Genomic DNA, 24,059 nt, shown 5'->3' with positions numbered 1-24,059 from the left:
TCCTCCTCACTCTTTCCTCCCTATATCTCCTTCCTTCCCTCCCTCTCTCCCTGTCTCTCTCGCTGTGCAGAGTTAAGGTTGTCTCTCCCTTGTGGGTTCTTGGTGTCGATACTAATATGTGGCTATCATCGATGAACTGTCAGACCCCCTCTCCTCCGTCCCTCCCTCCCTTCCTACCCCGACCTTCCAGACATACTGGAGCTTCTATCAGAAATGTATTATACGCCGCAGTTATGAATGCGTGAGCCTACATTTGAACTTTTTGAAATAACTAACCACATAGCAGTACACTACTATTAGGGGTAGTTTTAATTACATGGATTTAATTACTCTTCTTTAATGATATAGCGGAATATAAAATACTGACCCTCATTTCCAACAGTTCTTACTTTCTAATTTGGAAAAGCAACATTTTTGTAATCTTACAACATAGACCTACATTTTATGCATTGGTATTAGTGCTGACTTATATGGTGTAGAAATCCAATAGCTAGCTTATAAAACAATAATTAAGCTATGGTGATATACAGTGCCTTCAGAAAGTATTCACACCCCTTGACTTTAAAAATGTTTGTTACAGTCTGAATTTAAAATGGATTAAATGTAGATTTTTTTTGTCACTGGTCTACACACAATACCCCATAATGTCATTTTTTGTAAATGTCTTGAGTCAATAAATATTCAACTCCTTTGTTATGGCAAGCCTAAATAAGTTCAGGAGTAAAACTAAGTGGAACAGACAGCATTTTAACTACTTTGTAGATGTGAAACAAACAGACAATTATAATATCATGCAAAAATATCTTACAAGAGGTTTTAAAAATATTGTAATGAAACAGGCAGGGAGCAGGTCTCGAACCCTCGACCTTTTAGCCCGAAGTCCGGCGCGCTATCGACTGTGCCGCAAAAGCACGCTCAAGCGGCAGAGTCGATTTCCGCGCTTATAAACCCAGGGTCGTTACAAAATGTTCTATTTGTATAAAAAGTATGTGACGTAGCATAGAGTCATGCATTGTTGTCAGAATAGATGGATGCAGTTCAATGCATGGTTAATATAATTCATCAATACATTTCTTGGTAGTCCAACAAATATTGTTATCAAGTTATACATTTTAGCTGGCATTGTTTTCTTCCTCCGGCCATTTGGGATGCACTGTTTCTGTCTCAATGACTCAATATTTTGGACAAAAACAAACAAATGTAATGCTAACTAAGGCTGGGAATGTACAATGAAACTCGCAAGGTCAAGGATCACAAGTCAGTCATAACGTGGCTATTTATGTAGTAATTTATTTACCAAGCTAAAAACACAGAGCCTAACGTTAGCACGCTAGCTGCTGGGAAGATGTTATGTCATTGGACAAGTGGGTGAGTGGACAACTTTGTAATTTGGATAGCTAGCAAGAAATGTGAATCACTTTGCTAGGTAGCTATGCTGAACTTGAACAACTGTTATCCACAGTTACCATCTCTCTTAGTTGTCAATTCAATGTATTTGGCATCGATCAATTGGGCGGGCAGGCACGTTCCCATTCAGTTGTCAAAACGTGGTTTGGGACAGTCGTGCATTGGCAGACAAACGGCAACAGGGCGAGCAGACTACCGTTCCCCATCCTTTATCAGTGCCATTTTGACGACCACCAAGAATCTGAACAAGTTTCAGAGGGTTTATCAACCATTTACTCTATAGATTTTAGCTCATCTCGCTCTGGCTAGCATTAGTTGTTGATCTTGTTGATGATGTGCATAGGCAACTGAGGGGGGGAGAGCCTACCTTTTCATAGTTGTTTGATCAATAGGATTGTGACGTTCCCAAATGTAAGAGGACACCCATGGTATTTACATATTTGCAGAAATCCATTCAGGTGTATTTTGTTTCTTTTGGCGAATGTGTTCAAATGATCTAAAGTCGCGCTGTTGCTACTGACTGTAAACACACAGTCCAGTTCAAAATGAATGATGGCAGGGCCGTGTGGCAAATGTCTTATTTGCATATAGGTCTACTGTAGCTCAGATTGGCTATGGTAAACAGATGTTTTTATTAGGTTTTAATTACTGCAGTGTATATTGTCCAAACACACGGCTGCTTTCCCATATTGCTATAGGATTTCCACAAATGCCCTGCTCTGTGTCATTCCCAAACATTATATGAATGTATGAAAATGTGAAAATGACCATACCTAAGTGCTTGCTTGTCAGAAGATGTTTTTAAAAAGTGTCATATACTTCCTGGGGGTTTATATATTAACAGACTGTCAGTTCACATAATGGGGTCTATTTTCAGCTGGCGTTAAGGCAGCGGTAGCATCAAACACACATTAGTTTGCAATTACGTCATGAAAAATTGTCGCTCTGGCATTTTCCTGCCCTAACGCCAGGTTTGACCATTTTCCTGCCCTAACGCCAGGTTTGGTCATTTTCCTGCCCTAACGCCAGGTTTGGGCAATTTTCCTGCCCTAACGCCAGGTTTGGCAATTTTCCTGCCCTAACGCCAGGTTTGGCCATTTTCCTGACCTAACGCCAGGTTTGACCATTTTCCTGCCCTAACGCCAGGTTTGGCCATCTACCTGCCCTAACGCCAGGTTTGGCCATTTCCCTGCCCTAACGCCAGGTTTGGCCATTTCCCTGCCCTAACGCCAGATTTGGCCATTTTCCTGCCCTAACGCCAGGTTTGGTCATTTTCCCGCCCTAACGCCAGGTTTGGCCATTTTCCTGCCCTAACGCCAGGTTTGGTCATTTTCCTGCCCTAACGCCAGGTTTGGCCATTTCCCTGCCCTAACGCCAGGTTTGGCCATTTCCCTGCCCTAACGCCAGATTTGGCCATTTTCCTGCCCTAACGCCAGGTTTGGTCATTTTCCTGCCCTAACGCCAGGTTTGGCCATTTTCCTGCCCTAACGCCAGGTTTGGTCATTTTCCTGCCCTAACGCCAGGTTTGGTCATTTTCCTTCTCTAACGCCAGGTTTGGTCATTTTCCTGCCCTAACGCCAGGTTTGGCCATTTTCCTGCCCTAACGCCAGGTTTGGTCATTTACCTGTCTTATATCAGCTCGCTTGCGCTCAGATGGGCGGAGTGGAAATATTGTAGTTGTGTCCTCAAAAACCAAAGTGCTAATTTCATGCAGCGCTGATAGGGATATTTAAGACCAACCAAAAGTTGGTTGGTCTTAAAAGTTGAGCCAAACGCATGGATTTTGACAGCGGAAACGCAACCTATCTAGCTGTGTTGCACACTGCCCATAACGCACATGGAACAAGAGTAATCCAAGGTGCTTTTGGTGCCTGTATACTTCGCATTTAAAACATAAAAAGTTTTGTTTTATTTGATTAAAGACCAATTATAGCCCCCCCTCCTCTCAATTAAGCGCTTTTTTTTGTCTGCCCAATGCAATCGCGAAGTAGTCATGACTGTCAAAAAAGCGTTTGGCTCCTGAGACCGCTTAATCACCAAAGCTTTATTAATTAAAATGTCAAGTTTGAGAGGAGTAAAACAGTGAGCTGACATTCCCTTTTTACCTATGCATTGTAGGCAGGCCCACGTTATTTTAGTCATGCAGGTCCCGTTTTGGACGTGTGTAAAAACCCTCCATGATGTAGGCTACGTGTCTACAGTATTTCAAGCATAGTGGTGGCAGCATCATTTACATTTTTATTTAACTAGGCAAGTCAATTAAGAACAAATTCTTATTTACAATGACAGCCTACCCCGGGAAAACCCGGACGATGCTGGGCCAATTGTGAGCCGCCCTATGGGGGCGGATTGTGATGCAGCCTGGATTCTAACCAGGTACTGCAGTGACGCCTCTTGCACTGAGATGCAGTGTCTTAGACCATTGTGCCACTCAGGAGCCCATGTAATATAATGGGTACGCTTGTAATCGTTAATGACTGGGGAGTTTTTTAGGATAAAAAAGAAACGGAATGGAGCTAAGCACAGGCAAAATCCTAGAGGAATACCTGGTTCAGTCTGCTTTCCACCAGACACTGGGAGATGAATATACCTTTCAGCAGGACAATAACCTAAAGCACAAGGCCAAATATACACTGGAGTTGCACTTGAAGAATTGTTATTTTATTTCTCTATTTCATTTTCAATAAATTTGATAACATTTCTAAAAACATGTTTTCACTTTTATGGGGTATTGTGTGTAGATGGGTGAATATGTTGCATCCATTTTGAAATCAGGTGGTAACACAACAGCATGTGAAATAAGTCAAGGGGCATGACTACTTTCTGAAGGCACTGCAAGTGGTATTTAACATTAGTACTGTGTACAAAATAGAAAACACAACACTGGAGTACATACCATGCTGTGGACTTCAGCCTGTACAGGCCAGACACATTGCTTTCTCCTTCACCTGTCTGGTTAGGATATGAGAAGTTAAGTCAGGAGGTAACATGCTGATGTGTCTTAACCTGCCAGTCGAGTCAGGGGTGAAGGAGCAGTGTGGAGGAGAGCAGGGGGGAGACAGTGACTGACATGGGTGAGTAAGGGTGAGGTGGATCTCCGCTCTCCTGATGGAGTCTAATTGTGCACGACCTTGGAACATCTCTCCTGACGGTTAGAGATGCTAGCCCGAGGTGAAGCTTGTTCTGTACCATTTCAAAAGTGGTCAATGTGAGGTCAATGTGAGGTCAATGTGATGACTCGCGGTTGGGTACCTCTAAATTGTATTGAATAAAACAGTAGAATGAATCTTTGATGTGGAGAAGAATTGTAAAGGGAAGGGAGACATAAAGTAGTCATTTTAAAGGTAGTCATCAATTAAAAAATATTTCCCTTCCAATTCTCCATTTCAAATAGATGTCAACATTTAAAATGGACGTTGATACAATCGTCTTAATATAGATAGTTCTTTATCTCCATTATTGGATCAATAACTGTCCTTCAGGGGTGTCAGAACAGTATTGCAGGCATTTGCTACACTGTAAAAATAGATCATCTCTAAACACCAATGAAGTACTCTGAAACACCCAAAGTGGTTCTTCAACCTGAATATTGGTGTTTCTAAGAGAGTGTTGTGAAAACACGTTTTGGGGTTTCAGTGCATGTAAAAGGTAGCATCAAAACCACAGGAGGCTGCTGAGGGGAGGATAGCTCATAATAATGGCTGGAACGGTTTAAATGGAATGGCATCAAACACATGGAAACCATGTGTTTGATGTATTTGATACCGTTCCACTGATTCCGCTCCAGCCATTACCATGAGCCCGTCCTCCCCAATTAAGATGCCAACAACATCCTGTGATCAAAACACAAAGGCTGTTTGTCAAACAAACAATGGGTTATAGCCTAAATAATGATTGATAAGGGCCAAAGGAGAATATTTTTTTGTGTAATTCCACCTTTATTTTTTCAATGCTTTATTTAGACAGATTAGAAACAGGAGGGGCAGTAAAATGGTACATTTCGTTGACATTTTACCCACTCAACCACTAAGCCACACTATAAGAAATGATTCTGGGGTGAATTGAAATTGACAACAAAAAACAGCCAACATATACATAATAAAAATGCTTGCAAGTCATGTTGAGCCCATGGTCTAGTGTTCATGCACCTTGATTAAACCCATGTCACCCCTCTCCCCAACAAAGACCAGGGTTCAGTTCCCTGCTCTTGCAGTTCAACCTCCAGTTACAGCCAGTGGTGTGAATGCTTTGCTTGACAATACCTGCGAAAATTGTATGAAATTGTAAAAGATCAAATGCATAAAAAAATTTAACAATCAAGACACTACAGAAAAAGGGATCTAATTTTGCATGATAATGGTGTTTATAAGCTTTAGAGAGAGGAAACTATACAAGAGAAGGTATCTAATTCTGCACTAAACAGGACTCAATCTTTTCTCTTAGTGCTACCAGTCCTTCACAAGGTGTTGCACAACACACCATGTCATGTTTTTAAACATCTCAGGATGATGTTTCAATAAGGTTTCGTCTCCTTCAAGTTGGTGGCAGCTCAGTTGCCACTAGTTTTAGTGTTACTAAGCAGTTAATTTTAACAATGTACTGCACTGTACTGTATGTCCAAATGTCCTCATTTGAGTGTGACTGACTTCTGTGCTGCTTCCCCCTGTCGCTCAGTGGGAGGTTGATGAACCCGCCCAATTATGCCTTCTATTTCACTGATAACATGTTTACTGGAGGGATGAAGCGAAGGAGTTTGGGACTGACATGCTGATACTGTATGAAGTCAAACTCTTCTGTTCTTTCAACTTCTCTTCTTTGGCTTTCTTAGTTTTTTTTGCCTTTGTTCTAGTCAGTGGAAATATACTGTGGAGTATCTGCATTGAAATTCCACCTCAGCGCACCACGTGCTAGCTGCCAAATGTTCCAGTAGTTTATGATAGGAGCTTCTCGTTTACATTTTACACGCTCATGTAATCCAATTCGCTGTTCGTTATAGTTGATAGATAAAGTTTATGAAGACGGAGTATTTTATGATGCTCAGTACTCCTTGTCTGTCATCAACATGCTATACTGTAGTTACGGCTCCTACCTCAAATAATACCAATATTTTCAGTCATTCAGCAATTGTCCTTATATAATTAGTTAATCCAATCACATCTATTTTTTCTCATTCGGTTCAATTTGGAATCACTGGGGGATTTGTGTTGTGTTACGAGGACAGGGATATGACTTTTAGATGTCATTTGACCAGATTTTCCTAATATTCAGACAAAAGCTACCGAGTTAACTTATCTAGGTTTAAAAAATATATATTTATAAAAATTTTAAAGCAGGATTAAGGAAATACTATTACGGTGCTTTTTCCTCACAAGACGTAACCCTTATCCACCTCGACTGCTCTTGTTGTCATCTCAAAGCCGAGGACATTTTGTTTATTTCTTAACCCACTTTTTCACACTCTGTGGCTCTGCAGCAAGTCTGAAAGGATTCTCAATCGTGCCTGGCATCCCCTGCTGTGGTTGACAGCATTTATCTCATCTGTGTCACCTGCTAATGTAGCAGCGAGCGACAACCTCTCAAAGCGAGCAGACATTTTAAAAATGCCCCACCACAACATGCTTCTATGTTGTTCAATGCTTGTTCATCTTTACACTGATCATTTACCCTGTCAGGGAAAGCAACTGTTTCCCTGTGCTTCAAAAGCTGAACGGAGAGGGGGGAAATGTCAGTGTCTAAAATGGATTTGTTACTTAACAGAGCAGCCATCATCTATTTTTTTATGATGTTGACACATGAATGATATTATATTAGAAGTCAAAATGAAGTTAAAATAAATGCTCAATCTACTGAAATCAAATGTCATTATGTAAGCTATGCTGGTGTGCTATCTCTCTCTCTCAAGCCAGGGAAATGCTTGCTTGGTTAAATAGTGCAGACACATTCACGCTTGACAAACACACACACACACACACACACACACACACACACACACACACACACACACACACACACACACACACACACACACACACACACACACACACACACACACACACACACACACACACACACACACACACACACAGCAGACACACAATTTGGGAAACCTCCGGCAGCTTGTCATTACAAATACACCTGAGGTGTCTCTAGCCTCTCTCTGGGGATTCTGAACATGGCCCCAAATATTGACACTGCCTTCCAGCCTTTTGGATGCACTCCCTGTCCCCAATGAGCTTGCTGTACCTAGGGCTGTTACGGTGACCGTATTATCACGAGTCATGATGGCAGTCAAATTCCACGTGAACATTTAGTCACGGTAATTAGGCTTTTCCAAGCTCTGATGCTTCTGATGATCATTAGTAGCCTACTTTCACTTGTAACCTGTGAGAAAGACCCGGTCACGTGACAGAGAGCAATTTGAATGAGAGGTGTTTCAGCAAGTAGTCAGGAGAAGGAAATTATAACTATTATATTCAGCCCAAGGGCACAATGGCCACTGGCCGCAAATATATATATTTTTTTAGGGGGCATTACGGCCACACAAAGGGGATACAGCTGGGAAATTCAAGGCATTATCAAGTGCTTGTAAAATTGTGAATGAGAGACTGATGAAGTGTGTGCAGCCTGCGCAAAAAACAAAGCAGAGCTCATGTCTTTCATGCAACTTTTTTCATATACTCTTTAGAGTCGCATCATGCAGCCTTAGACTTGATAAAAAAATCTAAAGATATAGCCCAACATTTGTATCACGACAAAAGTTACAGAAATAACTCAAAATTAGGTATATAGGAGTACCTATTTCTTTGTGAGCACTCCCTCAAATCGCTTGGAGAAAATATCCTTTCTATTTTATTCAGCTATGTTCAATTGTATTCTTCTTTATTCTTAAGGTGTAGGCAATATTATATGGATTTGTTAAACTTTAAACTTTAAAATGTTGATGTTTCAAAGGTCTTCATCAGACGCTTGTGGAAGCCAGGAGATGCTAAATTTGTTTATGTTAATTATCGGTCAATTACCGTGAGAATGGCAGTTATTTGCATGACAATCACTGGCTGACACAATTTCATGGCCACAGCTCTAGCTGTACCATCAACAAACAGAAACATTGCTTCTTTCAAACATGTACAGTATTTGTGCTTTTGACTATACCACTGTTTATGTAACAGGCAATTCTGTAGGGCAGCTAAATAAGGCTGACATAATTATTTCAAATTGGATAACCCGAAACAAATTAGTGCTAAATACAAAGAAAACCAAGGCAATGCTAATATGTGTGAAGAGAAAAAGGAAGAAACAGTTGGCAGACTACACATAGAAGAGGTTTCAGAGACGTGGCTGTTAGGTGTACAGCTAGGCAAAAGTCTCCCTTGGTCATCACACATTTCACAGCTCTGCAACAAAATCATTGGCACCTCCTGTATGCTCAGAAGAATTGTGAAATATATGCCAGAGCAATTTTTTTAACAAATCTCAGAAGCTCTCATCCATAGTGAACTACTGCCCTGTCGTGTAGAGTAATGCAGGTGTTGGTGGCCTAAAGGGACTGTAGATAGCTTGTGCTAAGGCAGCCAGAGCGGTTGCAACGTGGTTACCAGAGGTCTTCCATAGAATTACATAATGCACTCAAATGGGCGACTATCAAGGAAATTATAGAAAATGTGTAACTCCTAATATGTATAGGTAACACGAATGTGGATCTTTGTTTGTGTTTTTGTGCTTCTACCTTGCTTTTGTTGTTTTTCTCATTTCTGTATGTTTTTTATATTTCTTAAGGACTCTTAGAAGACTAGCCCTTGGGCTAAAAGAGATCCAAATCTAAACCTGAACAGGCTCATTTCTGAGTAAAGTTATTGTTTTCCATCCCACCAAACACACATCTTAACACTTTTCTACACTTTACCATATTCTAACTCCAGACAGTGATAACTCACTCCTGATGGCGGACGGTCTTGTGGTCCTCCGTTTACCGGTTCTCTGACCCTCTTTGCTCCGTCTCCTCTCCAGTCGACTCGAATGAAGCAAACTATCATATTCAGCCTAATTAGTGTATGTATAATTAGGAAATGTTTCAGAATCACTCTTGTTATTCTGTCTCCACTACTGAAAACTGTTAGCACCCTGATGAAAATAACTTCCTAGAACTGACTTATTCAAACTCTATTGAGTGTCTTACACTGTGATCAGAGCCCCAGGACCCGCTTGCTTAGGGGACTCTTCTCCAGGTTCATCTCTCTGTAGGTGATGGCTTTGTCATGGAAGGTTTGGGAATCCCTTCCTTTTACGTGGTTGTAGAATTTAATGGCTCTTTTCTGGATTTTGATCATTAGCGGGCATCGGCCTAATTCTGCTCTGCATGCATTATTTGGTGTTTTACGTTGTACACGGAGGATATTTTTGCAGAATTCTGCATGCAGTCTCAATTTGGTGTTTGTCCCATGTTGTGAATTCTTGGTTGGTGAGCGGACCCCAGACCTCACAACCATAAAGGGCAATGAGTTCTATAACTGATTCAAGTATTTTTAGCCAGATCCTAATTGGTGTGTCGAATTTTATGTTCCTTTTGAAGGCATAGAATGCCCTTCTTGCCTTGTCTCTCAGATCGTTCACAGCTTTGTGGAAGTTACCTGTGGCGCTGATGTTTCTCTCTCACTCTCTCACACTCTCTCACTCTCACTCTCTCACACTCTCTCTCTCACTCTTTCTTTCTTGCTATCTCACATGTCTTTTCTATTTTAAACCAGTATTTTCTGTTTGTAATATGGGAGTTGTAGAAGATCAAGGCTGCCACTCAACATGAGAGCTCATCACAATATCATTTCTGACAGTGATTGTTGCTTGTAGAATTTATTCTACTTTTCCATGTGTGAGAAAGCATGTGGGTGACTGTTTGAGAGAGACTGAGTCACACTATATAAATTAATAAGTCAGATTTGAAATGTAATTGTAATGAGAGGAAACTGGTGGGAGATAGCTTTGTGGCTTTGTGTTTCTCTGTGTTTACCTTTGCTGATAGAAATTTTGAAAATTCATTGCTAACTCTCTGCGACGTGTGACATCGGGTTCTAGTAGCTCCATTTTGAAATGATCAACTCACAGTCTAGCACTTCACATGGTCACTGAACTCTGAGTGGCTTTTCACGTTGCAGGTCTCTGGTGTGACCTACCATGGGGCTGTGCTGTGTTCGTGTGTGTTCCAAATTTGTAAGTTTGCTGTTAGGCTATGTGGTGTTGGTGTGTGGCTGCCATGGGTTTGAACTACTACAGTGAGGGTGGGCCTCAGTGCTTCTGCTCCTGAGCTGACCAAGGACTAAGAGCTTGTAGTGCTATTGTGTGTTATGTGTCGTCTACAACGCACTGCTAAACAATCACAGACCATTGCTGTTTGGAAGTGGTCTATTTTCTTCAGTACAGACCACATGTAAGAGATGGACAAAGCTCCTTACACATGGCACCTCCTGCTGTCCTCACCAGCCTTTCCCCCAGTGTGAGCAGTCATGGTCCACTTCCTTCCTGACTACTTTGCAGCAAATACCAGAACTTACAACGTCTGGATAGGTTTTTAACATATCAGCTAACCACATCGTATGACATAGCAATCTGATGCCTGACTGCACAGTTGATGACGTGACACGCAACCACTGCAGAAGACCAAAGCCTAGCGCCATGGCTGATGAGATAGCGAAAGCTCAGGCTGCCCAGCTCGGCATAGATAAGATTTTCGGTGAAAATCATTCACAAAGAGATTCCTGCAAAAAAAGAGGTGAAGCGAGAGGGTTTTTCTCCTGTCAAAATCTGTCCAAGGTAAGCAGACCATCTGCCTTCCTGCCTTTGGGACAACGACTCCCGTTGTTAGGGCGGAGACCATATATACAGGATCTTGACCACAGGAGGTTGGTGGCACCTTAATTGGGGAGGACGGGCTCGTGGTACTGGGTGGAGTGGAATCAGTGGAATGGTATCAAATACATCAAACACATGGTTTGATGCCATTCCGTTTACTCCGTTCCAGACATCATTATGAGCCGTTCTCCCCTCAGCAGCCTCCACTGATCTCGACCATGCTCTCCTTCCAATGTTGCTCCCAGCCCTCAACTGTGGTCAGATGTGCAGTGGAGCAGCTGCTGTCAATGAGATCGTTAGTTGCCACAGCAACACCCTATAGCCTTCAGCATAGTGAATAGGAAAGTGGGAAGAACACTTATTAAACTGACCCCAACCCCCTGAAGACGCCGCCCTATATTAAACGTATGCAGTATGTAAGGAAACGTTTGAGCTGTGGGGAAATATCTATGTGATTCCAAAAGTACCTCTGGGTATCAATTACTTTGGTAAGGTGGAACTAGGGTTACATTGGAATTATAGACATGCTTGTACGACTTGCTTGTTGACTTTCATCACCAGTTCGTTGAATCAAATCAAATCAAATTTGTCACATACACATGGTTAGCAGATGGTAATGCGAGTGTAGTGAAATGCTTGTCCTTCTAGTTCCGACAATGCAGTAATAACCAACAAGTAATCTAACCTAACAATTCCACAACTACTACCTTATACACACAAGTGTAAAGGGATAAAGAATATGTACATAAAGATATATGAATGAGTGATGGTACAGAACGGCATAGGCAAGATGCAGTAGATGGTATAGTGTACAGTCTATACATATGAGATGAGTAATGTAGGGTATGTAAACATAAAGTGGCATAGTTTAAAGTGGCTAGTGATACATGTATTACATAAAGATGGCAAGATGCAGTAGATGATATAGAGTACAGTATATACATATACATATGAGATGAGTAATGTAGGGTATGTAAACATTATATTAAGTGGCATTGTTTAAAGTGGCTAGTGATACATTTTTACATAATTTCCATCAATTCCCATTATTAAAGTGGCTGGAGTTGAGTCAGTATGTTGGCAGCGGCCACTAAATGTTAGTGGTGGCTGTTTAACAGTCTGATGGCCTTGAGATAGAAGCTGTTTTTCAGTCTCTCGGTCCCTGCTTTGATGCACCTGTACTGACCTCGCCTTCTGGATGATAGCGGGGTGAACAGGCAGTGGCTCGGGTGGTTGTTGTCCTTGATGATCTTTATGGCCTTCCTGTGACACCGGGTGGTGTAGGTGTCCTGGAGGGCAGGTAGTTTGCCCCCGGTGATGCGTTGTGCAGACCTCACTACCCTCTGGAGAGCCTTACGGTTGTGGGCGGAGCAGTTGCCGTACCAGGCGGTGATACAGCCCGACAGGATGCTCTCGATTGTGCATCTGTAGAAGTTTGTGAGTGCTTTTGGTGACAAGCCGAATTTCTTCAGCCTCCTGAGGTTGAAGAGGCGCTGCTGCGCCTTCTTCACAACGTTGTCTGTGTGGGTGGACCAATTCAGTTTGTCCGTGATGTGTACACCGAGGAACTTAAAACTTTCCACCTTCTCCACTACTGTCCCGTCGTTATGGATAGGGGGGTGCTCCCTCTGCTGTTTCCTGAAGTCCACAATCATCTCCTTTGTTTTGTTGACGTTGAGTGTGAGGTTATTTTCCTGACACCACACTCCGAGGGCCCTCACCTCCTCCCTGTAGGCCGTCTCGTCGTTGTTGGTAATCAAGCCTACCACTGTAGTGTCGTCCGCAAACTTGATGATTGAGTTGGAGGCGTGCATGGCCACGCAGTCGTGGGTGAACAGGGAGTACAGGAGAGGGCTCAAAACGCACCCTTGTGGGGCCCCAGTGTTGAGGATCAGCAGGGTGGAGATGTTGTTACCTACCCTCACCACCTGGGGGCGGCCCGTCAGGAAGTCCAGGACCCAGTTGCACAGGGCGGGGTCGAGACCCAGGGTCTCGAGCTTGATGACGAGTTTGGAGGGTACTATGGTGTTAAATGCTGAGCTGTAGTCGATGAACAGCATTCTCACATAGGTATTCCTCTTGTCCAGATGGGTTAGGGCAGTGTGCAGTGTGGTTGCGATTGCGTCGTCTGTGGACCTATTGGGTCGGTAAGCAAATTGGAGTGGGTCTAGGGTGTCAGGTAGGGTGCAGGTGATATGGTCCTTGACTAGTCTCTCAAAGCACTTCATGATGACGGAAGTGAGTGCTACGGGGCGGTAGTCGTTTAGCTCAGTTACCTTAGCTTTCTCGGGAACAGGAACAATGGTGGCCCTCTTGAAGCATGTGGGAACAGCAGACTGGGATAAGGATTGATTGAATATGTCCTTAAACACACCAGCCAGCTGGTCTGCGCATGCTCTGAGGACGCGGCTGGGAATGCCGTCTGGGCCTGCAGCCTTGCGAGGGTTAACACGTTTAAATGTTTTACTCACCTCGGCTGCAGTGAAGGAGAGCCCGCAGGTTTTGGTAGCGGGCCGTGTCAGTGGCACTGTATTGTCCTCAAAGCGAGCAAAAAAGTTATTTAGTCTGTCTAGGAGCAAGACATCCTGGTCCGCGATGGGGCTGGTTTTCTTTTTGTAATCCGTGATTGACTGTAGACCCTGCCACATACCTCTTGTGTCTGAGCTGTTGAATTGCGACTCAACTTTGTCTCTATACTGGGACTTAGCTTGTTTGATTGCCTTGCGGAGGGAATAGCTACACTGTTTGTATTCGGTCATGTTTCCGGTCACCTTGCCCTGGTTAAAAGCAGTGGTTCGCGCTTTCAGTTTCACGCGAATGCTGCCATCAATCCACGGTTTCTGGTTTGGGAATGTTTTAATCGTTGCTGTGGGTACGACATCGTCAATGCACTTTCTAATGAACTCGCTCACCGAATCAGCATATTCGTCAATGTTGTTGTTGGACGCAATGCGGAACATATCCCAATCCACGTGATCGAAGCAGTCTTGAAGCGTGGAATCAGATTGGTCGGACCAGCGTTGAACAGACCTGAGCGCGGGAGCTTGCTGTTTTAGTTTCTGTTTGTAGGCTGGAAGCAACAAAATGGAGTCGTGGTCAGCTTTTCCGAAAGAAGGGCGGGGGAGGGCCTTATATGCGTCGTGGAAGTTAGTATAACAATGATGCAAGGTTTTACCAGCCCTGGTAGCACAATCGATATGCTGATAGAATTTAGGGAGTTTTGTTTTCAGATTAGCCTTGTTAAAATCCCCAGCTACGATGAATGCAGCCTCAGGGTGTGTGGTTTCCAGTTTACAAAGAGTCAGATAAAGTTCGTTCAGGGCCATCGATGTGTCTGCTTGGGGGGGAATATATACGGCTGTGATTATAATCGAAGAGAATTCCCTTGGTAGATAATGCGGTCGACATTTGATTGTGAGGAATTCTAAATCTGGTGAACAGAATGACTTGAGTTCCTGTATGTTGTTATGATCACACCACGTCTCGTTGATCATAAGGCATACACCCCCGCCCCTCTTCTTACCAGAAAGATGTTTGTTTCTGTCGGCGCGATGCGTGAAGAAACCAGCTGGCTGCACCGACTCCGTTAGCGTCTCTCGAGTGAGCCATGTTTCCGTGAAGCAAAGAACGTTACAATCCCTGATGTCTCTCTGGAAAGCTACTTGTGCTCGGATTTCATCAACCTTATTGTCAAGAGACTGGATATTGGCGAGTAGTATGCTAGGGAGTGGAGCGCGATGTGCCCGTCTCCGAAGCCTGACCAGGAGACCGCCTCGTTTGCCCCTTTTACGGCGTCGTTGTTTAGGGTCACCGGCTGGGATCAGATCCATTGTATTGGGTGGAAGGCAAAACACAGGATCCGCTTCGGGAGAGTCATATTCCTGGTTGTAACGATGGTGAGTTGACGTTGCTCTTATATTCAGTAGTTCCTCCCGACTGTATGTAATGAAACCTAAGATTACCTGGGGTACCAATGTAAGGAATAACACACAAAACAACAAAATACTGCATAGTTTCCTAGGAACGCGAAGCGAGGCGGCCATCTCGGTCGGCGCCGGAAGTTTGTGCATGATTTCTATACTGTACAAAGTAGAATAATAGTCATGGAAAGTTTATTATTTTCTTGCACACATGTGTTCCTCTCTCCATAGTAGAGTTGGAATCAAATCAAATTTACTTATATAGCCCTTCTTACATCAGCTGATATCTCAAAGTGCTGTACAGAAACCCAGCCTAAAACCTCAAACATCAAGCAATGCAGGTGTAGAAGCACGGATAGACACAAGGATAGACACAAGTCTGTTTTGCCTCCAAAGCCACTTGGGAAGAGTAGGCTAAAGAAATCCAACATCCCCCTTGTGTTTTTGTAACAGCCTGCATCTGTATTCTTTCAGATTCATGTTTTATTTGTCTATTTGTGGTGTTGTACACACTCATTTGCCTTGGGGAGTAAAAAAAGAAACATCCCAACTGAGTCCTATTGTTAAATCGAGTTTGGTCTCTGACGTTATTCTGGCCATGATCCCACCTGACTCCCCCATTTTAAATGTCTGCTACTGGGGTAGCCTCTACGGATCTGAGAGTGGAAAACTCCTCTCCTATAGGTTTCTCTATTCCCCATAAGCAGAGCTCAGCCTTTCCCATCCATAAGGTTTAGTTATTTAGCAGACACTCTTATCCTGAGCGATTAGTGTTAAGTGCCTTGCTCAAGAGCACATTGACCTTTTTTTCACCTAGTCGGCAGTGTGACTTTGAACCAACCTTGTGGTTACTGGGCTCCTGAGTGGGCTTCTGAGTGGGCTTCTGAGTGGGCTTCTGAGTGGCACAGGGGTCTATGGCACTGCATCTCAGTGCAAGAGTCATCACTGCATCTCAGTGCAAGAGTCATCACTGCATCTCAGTGCAAGAGTCATCACTGCATCTCAGTGCAAGAGTCATCACTGCATCTCAGTGCAAGAGTCATCACTGCATCTCAGTGCAAGAGTCATCACTGCATCTCAGTGCAAGAGTCATCACTGCATCTCAGTGCAAGAGTCATCACTGCATCTCAGTGCAAGAGTCATCACTGCATCTCAGTGCAAGAGTCATCACTGTAGTCCCTGGTTATCACTGCCGTCATTGTACATGAGAATTTGTTCTTAACTGACTTGCCTAGTTAAACAAAAAATACTTCCTTTCCTGTTCAATCCAAAATATGTTCTCTAGTCTAGTTCCAATGCCCCAGAGAGACACAGTCATCCTGTGTCTATAAAACAGACCATAATCACAGCATTTTAGATGAATAATGATCTTAATCGTTTACTGGAAGGATCCCCTCTCGAGGCAGCATGCTATTGGCTCTCTGGGGAGAGGGAAAGTCTAGCTCCGGTGAAGTGGGAACAGCATCACAAAAACACATCATCTCACAGTATCTAACCTGAAAATTGTCATGTAATGTTTGTATACAAACCCAGTGGAGTGTCCGATCCCTAAAGGGCACAGACTTGCACACAATGCATTTGTATTAGGTGCAGAAATGTTAGGAATGATGTTCTGCTTGGCTTTTTTATGTATCTCTCACAATTCTCAATGGGGGAACCCAGCTTCCTGAAATAAGAGCTTACGCTTGACTATCTTTTATCGTCAGATCCTTCACTTTCATTCCGTGTCATATTCCCAGTAATTCCCTAAGCAATGTTAACTCTACTGTTTGAAAAATAAAGTCTACTGAGGTTTGCTGCTCCATCCACTTTTGGACAACGGGATACAATCCACATTAACCGTCTCCGAGGAACATTTTTACACAGGCCCCATAATTACTTGAGCGATGAATCGTGAGTTTGGAGAAAAAGGGAGCCATCCCTTTCATGCTCTGCCTGCTTTGAACAGAGACTCAGAGGCTCTCGCCGAGTGTGTCTCTAAAAGATAGGGTAGTCAAGGCTGAGAACCATCCAAATCAGAGGGATGGGGGGGTGGGGGGGGGGGGGGGGGCAGAACCATGGCCAGAGATCATAACAATCATTACATTTGACAACCAAGCTCTGGCTTAACCTCTGGTGTTGAATCATGCATCTCTCTCCATTGGCTAGCCACGTCTGGGGTTTGTCGGCAGGTAGCCTAGTGGTTAAGAGCATTGGGCCAGTAACTGAGCAGGTGCCGGTTCAAATCCCAGAGCTGACTAGGGGAGAAAGTGCCGATGTGCCCTTGAGCAAGGCACGTAACCCTAAATTGCTCTGGTTAAGAGTGTCTGCTAAATGACTAAAATGTTTGCTCTCTTGACCTCCTGCCATACAGCAGCTGCGCGGCATTGTGGGTGTTCAAATCTGAGAATCAATGGGGAGCGGCGGAGGAGTTCTAAGGGATTCTCTGGTGTCAGCGGGGCCCAGGCACAGGCATCGATTGCCTTTTTACGCCAACCCACCCAGGCTCTTTGTAGTCTTTCTCTCTGTATAATGACAACATTGAAATAGTAATCTATGAGAAGACCTTGTAGATATTTCTCTGGGGAAATGAAGCAAGTCATTGAATGACACAACAAAGGATGCATTTGAGAGAAGCAGCTCTGTACAGATGAAAACGGATAAACACTGCATACGTACATTATTATGTTCGTAGGAACCGATCAAGCCAGTGCAGTACAGCTAGCGTCTAGTGAAGATGGATAAGTGGACATTGATTCGGATCTGTTCACGATTAGTAGACTGGACGAATGCAGTCTGTGAATGAAGTTTTTTGAGGAACGTGCACTTTGTAGATGTGTAGTGGTTGACCTCGTTTTGCACCGGACACTCTCTGTGCAACCGCGCTGGGGCCTCAATGGCACGTTGCAGGTTCCCAAATCGATTCAGGACTTTCGTAATAGAGTGGTTGAGATGTTGAGTGGTTGAGATGTTGAGTGGTTAAGATGTTGAGTGGTTGAGATGTTGAGTGGTTAAGATGGCTGAGTGGTTAAGATGTTGAGTGGTTAAGATGTTGAGTGGTTGAGATGTTGAGTGGTTGAGATGTTGAGTGGTTGAGATGATGAGTGGTTGAGATGTTGAGTGGTTAAGATGTTGAGTGGTTAAGATGTTGAGTGGTTGAGATGTTGAGTGGTTAAGATGTTGAGTGGTTGAGATGTTGAGTGGTTAAGATGTTGAGTGGTTAAGATGTTGAGTGGTTAAGATGTTGAGTGGTTAAGATGTTGAGTGGTTGAGATGTTGAGTGGTTAAGATGGCTGAGTGGTTAAGATGTTGAGTGGTTAAGATGTTGAGTGGTTAAGATGTTGAGTGGTTAAGATGGCTGAGTGGTTAAGATGTTGAGTGGTTAAGATGGCTGAGTGGTTAAGATGTTGAGTGGTTAAGATGTTGAGTGGTTAAGATGGCTGAGTGGTTAAGATGTTGAGTGGTTAAGATGGCTGAGTGGTTAAGATGTTGAGTGGTTAAGATGTTGAGTGGTTAAGATGGCTGAGTGGTTAAGATGTTGAGTGGTTAAGATGGCTGAGTGGTTAAGAGGCTGAGTGGTTAAGAGGCTGAGTGGTTAAGATGTTGAGTGGTTAAGATGTTGAGTGGTTAAGATGGCTGAGTGGTTAAGATGGCTGAGTGGTTAAGATGGCTGAGTGGTTAAGATGGCTGAGTGGTTAAGATGGCTGAGTGGTTAAGATGTTGAGTGGTTAAGATGGCTGAGTGGTTAAGATGGCTGAGTGGTTAAGATGGCTGAGTGGTTAAGATGTTGAGTGGTTAAGATGGCTGAGTGGTTAAGATGTTGAGTGGTTAAGATGGCTGAGTGGTTAAGAGGCTGAGTGGTTAAGATGTTGAGTGGTTAAGATGTTGAGTGGTTAAGATGGCTGAGTGGTTAAGATGTTGAGTGGTTAAGATGGCTGAGTGGTTTTAAGACGGATAAGTGGTTTTAAGACGGATAAGTGTTAAGATAGATAAGTGGATGTAATGTTCAGTCGCTGGACCCAGACCTACTCTTATATTTGATGTACATTTTCCCCCAGTTCCTTCCATTTGCAGTTGATTTTCTTAGAATTGATGGAAGCCCCCGGCTGGAAGAGGGCCTCACATTTCGCAGTCTCACATTTCGGTTGTTTTTCCAAGCGTTGTAAATCAAGCCATGGGAAAAATATGATTTAATTTTGCCTGGATAGATCTTATGAATCAAATTGTGCTTTTTTCTTCTTGTAAATGACCTCTTCTCTGATAACATGTGATTTGCTTAACAAATTGGAACTACGACAGGATATGTAATTAATTGGATATCTACTACATTGAAATTATGTCTGGATATGGTAATTGTTCCAAATGCTGTTTGTCTAATTTGTTCATTCTCTCTCTCTCTCTCTCTCCTTCCTGTCCTCATTGGCCCCTTTGAAGCAGAAGAGTATGCTGTCTAATCTGTTTGTTTTCTCTCTCTCTCCTTCCTGTCCTCGTTGGCCCTTCGGAAGCAGAAGAGTATGCTGTTGAAGGTAAGGCTACTATTTAGCTCCTACAGACCTAAGATGGATTCTTCTATGACGTTGGCATCCATATTGGATCCTGGTTGCTGTACATTCTGTTGTGCCCTCCCACTTGGGAGGGGTGTTGTCAGTGTGATTGGACAGCGATGATGCTGACTCCCGGGGGCATAAATGATTAAAAATGGAACCTCAGCTTTTGTTTCTCTAAATAACATTTCCTACTCTTCTCAAAGTTACATTCTTTTCTTCCTTGGTTTGATTATTTTATTTGAACTATTTATGCATATGGTTTCTCAGTTGGGACTTTATACTCCTACATGTGACAGGGTTGGCACTTGCGAAAGTGATTAATGATTTAACCTAGGAGTAAAATATGTGACTTATCAAATGCTAATAAGTCGTTGAGATGGAAGTATTTCTAGTAGGACAGATGAACCGTGTGATACTGTTTCTAGTTCCCCTCCGGCACCCTCTACTCCCACCTCCAGCGTGGGAGAGCGGGTAAGAGCCAGGGCTGCCAGTCAGGGCCCTTGGGACCACATCAGTCCCTGAGGCTTGTCGCTAGGCTAGCTCGCAGCTCAGCCTAACATATGGGAAGATTAGCATTAGATCCCTGTCTGTCTGGGCCCGCCTGTCATTTCCTCAGCAGTACCAGGGGGGAAATGAAGGAACATCAACCGGATCAGTCAGACAGAGGTGGTGCAGCAAGCAGTTTACCGATAACTCCCCAGACACGCCGTTCCAGACACGTTTGACTCTGTAATTGATAGGCAGGCTGATCCGACCCGTGCTGCGCTGTATGCGGCGAGGGCGAGGTTTGGTGGACGGGGAGGGGGGCCGCCATGTTTCCCCCTATCAGGAATGCTGGGTGATGGATTACCCCTCTCCCAGGCTGCAGCAAGCTCGCAGGGGAAATTGCTATGGAAAGACACTCAAAGTTTTTCCCCAAAACATGAATCAGAGTTTCTGCAGTTGTTGTGCTACCCACCCCTGTGTCTCGGCTCGAGTTTGTTTCATCATATTGGAATCAGAGAGGAGGAGTAGTTTGATTCATCATATTGGAATCAGAGAGGAGGAGTAGTTTGTTTCATCATATTGGAATCAGAGAGGAGGAGTAGTTTGATTCATCATATTGGAATCAGAGAGGAGGAGCAGTTTGTTTCATCATATTGGAATCAGAGAGGAGGAGTAGTTTGATTCATCATATTGGAATCAGAGAGGAGGAGCAGTTTGTTTCATCATATTGGAATCAGAGAGGATGTCAGAGTCGTGTGTATAGGTGGCAGGGAAGTCAGGCGCAGGAGAATCAAACTTAATGTAATGGAGTTGTTTAATAACAATAAATAAAACATAACTCCAAAACTATAATAACAATAAAACAAAGTGGGTACGAGGACCAGTTGCGCACCAATACAAACAACACCAAACTGAACATCAAACAATCTCTGACAAAGACATGAGGGGAAACAGAGGGTTAAATACACAACAGGTAATGAGTGGGATTGAAACCAGGTGTGTAGGAAGACAAGACAAAACCAATGGAAAATGAAAAATGGATCAATGATGGCTAGAAGACCGGTGACGTCGACCGCCGAGCACCGCCCGAACAAGGAGAGGCTTCGACTTCGATAGAAGTCGTGACAGAGAAGGAGTAGTTTGTTTCATCATATTGGAATCAGAGAGGAGGAGCAGTTTGTTTCATCATATTGGAATCAGAGAGAAGGAGTAGTTTGTTTCATCATATTGGAATCAGAGAGAAGGAGTAGTTTGTTTCATCATATTGGAATCAGAGAGAAGGAGTAGTTTGTTTCATCATATTGGAATCAGAGAGAAGGAGTAGTTTGTTTCATCATATTGGAATCAGAGAGAAGGAGTAGTTTGTTTCATCATATTGGAATCAGAGAGAAGGAGCAGTTTGTTTCATCATATTGGAATCAGAGAGAAGGAGTAGTTTGTTTCATCATATTGGAATCAGAGAGAAGGAGTAGTTTGTTTCATCATATTGGAATCAGAGAGGAGGAGCAGTTTGTTTCATCATATTGGAATCAGAGAGAAGGAGTAGTTTGTTTCATCATATTGGAATCAGAGAGAAGGAGTAGTTTGTTTCATCATATTGGAATCAGAGAGAAGGAGTAGTTTGTTTCATCATATTGGAATCAGAGAGAAGGAGTAGTTTGTTTCATCATATTGGAATCAGAGAGAAGGAGTAGTTTGTTTCATCATATTGGAATCAGAGAGAAGGAGTAGTTTGTTTCATCATATTGGAATCAGAGAGAAGGAGTAGTTTGTTTCATCATATTGGAATCAGAGAGAATGAGTAGTTTGTTTCATCATATTGGAATCAGAGAGAAGGAGTAGTTTGTTTCATCATATTGGAATCAGAGAGAAGGAGTAGTTTGTTTCATCATATTGGAATCAGAGAGAAGGAGTAGTTTGTTTCATCATATTGGAATCAGAGAGAAGGAGTAGTTTGTTTCATCATATTGGAATCAGAGAGAAGGAGTAGTTTGTTTCATCATATTGGAATCAGAGAGAAGGAGTAGTTTGTTTCATCATATTGGAATCAGAGAGGAGTAGTTTGTTTCATCATATTGGAATCAGAGAGGAGGAGTAGTTTGTTTCATCATATTGGAATCAGAGAGAAGGAGTAGTTTGTTTCATCATATTGGAATCAGAGAGAAGGAGTAGTTTGTTTCATCATATTGGAATCAGAGAGAAGGAGTAGTTTGTTTCATCATATTGGAATCAGAGAGAAGGAGTAGTTTGTTTCATCATATTGGAATCAGAGAGAAAGAGTAGTTTGTTTCATCATATTGGAATCAGAGAGAAAGAGTAGTTTGTTTCATCATATTGGAATCAGAGAGAAGGAGCAGTTTGTTTCATCATATTGGAATCAGAGAGAAGGAGTAGTTTGTTTCATCATATTGGAATCAGAGAGAAGGAGTAGTTTGTTTCATCATATTGGAATCAGAGAGAAGGAGTAGTTTGTTTCATCATATTGGAATCAGAGAGAAGGAGTAGTTTGTTTCATCATATTGGAATCAGAGAGGAGTAGTTTGTTTCATCATATTGGAATCAGAGAGGAGGAGTAGTTTGTTTCATCATATTGGAATCAGAGAGAAGGAGTAGTTTGTTTCATCATATTGGAATCAGAGAGAAGGAGTAGTTTGTTTCATCATATTGGAATCAGAGAGAAGGAGTAGTTTGTTTCATCATATTGGAATCAGAGAGAAGGAGTAGTTTGTTTCATCATATTGGAATCAGAGAGGAGTAGTTTGTTTCATCATATTGGAATCAGAGAGAAAGAGTAGTTTGTTTCATCATATTGGAATCAGAGAGAAGGAGCAGTTTGTTTCATCATATTGGAATCAGAGAGAAGGAGTAGTTTGTTTCATCATATTGGAATCAGAGAGAAGTGCATATTCCAGATTGTCTTTACTTCGTGAACCCAATTTGAATTGTGACCTGGGTTTGATATGCAGAGAGCAGGGCTGTATAACAGAAACGGTTTGAAGCTGACATTCTCCCGCTGCGTTTGAATCTGAAGATCAGAGACCTGTCCTGCTATCTCCTCCCTCAGTGTGTGTGTGTGCGCTCACGCGCTTGGCAAGTCACGACTGCCCGTGCCGCCGGGGTCACATGTCGGAAGCGCTGAAGCCGTTGATGGGAAAATGTCAGGGTGGTGGTGGGGGCGGACAGTGAAGGGACAGAGGTCATTCGTTTCCACGTTCCCGACTGATGTGCCCTGACGGCTCCTCACTCCGTAGCGCGGCCCCTCCATGCCTGTGTGAGGAGTTAGACGGGGGCAGCCAGCTACCTCGCTTTGTGTGTGTGTGTGTCTGTGATCTTGACTCGGAGGAGCAGAGCGAGGACCCATGCTGCAATGATGTGTGGCGATCTGTTTCATGCCCCAGCCCCAGAGGGACTACCACAGCCGAGGGCCCACAGGAGTGGACGGCAGACCTCTACCCGCCACGACTGCCTCCCAGAATGGGAACAAGAGAGCAGCGGCCCAGCCGACCAACAAGAGAGCCATGGGGGTCCTGGGTGACCATTAACATTCATTAGACTGCATAGCCAAGTCCAACTGGGACACACGTCAGTGACACAGCCAACAGGGGGTCCAGCTGAGAGACTAGCCATGAATGGAAGGACGTAGGGATTTAAATCGCGTCTGGCTTGTTATTTCATTTGCTCCTTATATTTTAAACAGATTTTGGACCGTGCAGACACTTTGCATTGGTCCAAGGGTAGCTGTTGAAGTTGGGTTAACTTTTTATTCTGGATGCTTTTCGGCAGTTTAAATGTGACAATTGCCCTTGTCTGGTGTTCCAGGTGTGTCCCAGTTGCAAAGCTATTGGCTAAAAGAAAGATGATTCTAATATGCAGGCTT

The 24,059-nt window shown here is 43.3% G+C and overlaps 1 protein-coding gene across 1 annotated transcript in view; it reads left to right on the top strand.

Annotated features, from left to right (window-relative positions):
• LOC120049488 (neurexin-2-like) overlaps positions 1 to 23,724 on the top strand; it is a 68,852-nt gene extending 45,128 nt beyond the window's left edge. The window contains exons 2-3 of the mRNA XM_038995752.1: positions 23,434 to 23,453; positions 23,581 to 23,724. Of these exons, the coding sequence (XP_038851680.1) occupies positions 23,434 to 23,453; positions 23,581 to 23,724 (164 nt within the window). The remainder of the gene's footprint in view (positions 1 to 23,433; positions 23,454 to 23,580) is intronic.
• Positions 23,725 to 24,059: the final 335 nt, after the last annotated feature.

This window comes from Salvelinus namaycush, chromosome 6 (assembly GCF_016432855.1).
Source record: "Salvelinus namaycush isolate Seneca chromosome 6, SaNama_1.0, whole genome shotgun sequence".
Lineage (NCBI taxonomy): Eukaryota > Metazoa > Chordata > Actinopteri > Salmoniformes > Salmonidae > Salvelinus > Salvelinus namaycush.
Note: the sequence above shows the minus strand (reverse complement) of the source record. Positions and strands in the feature narration are given on the sequence as shown.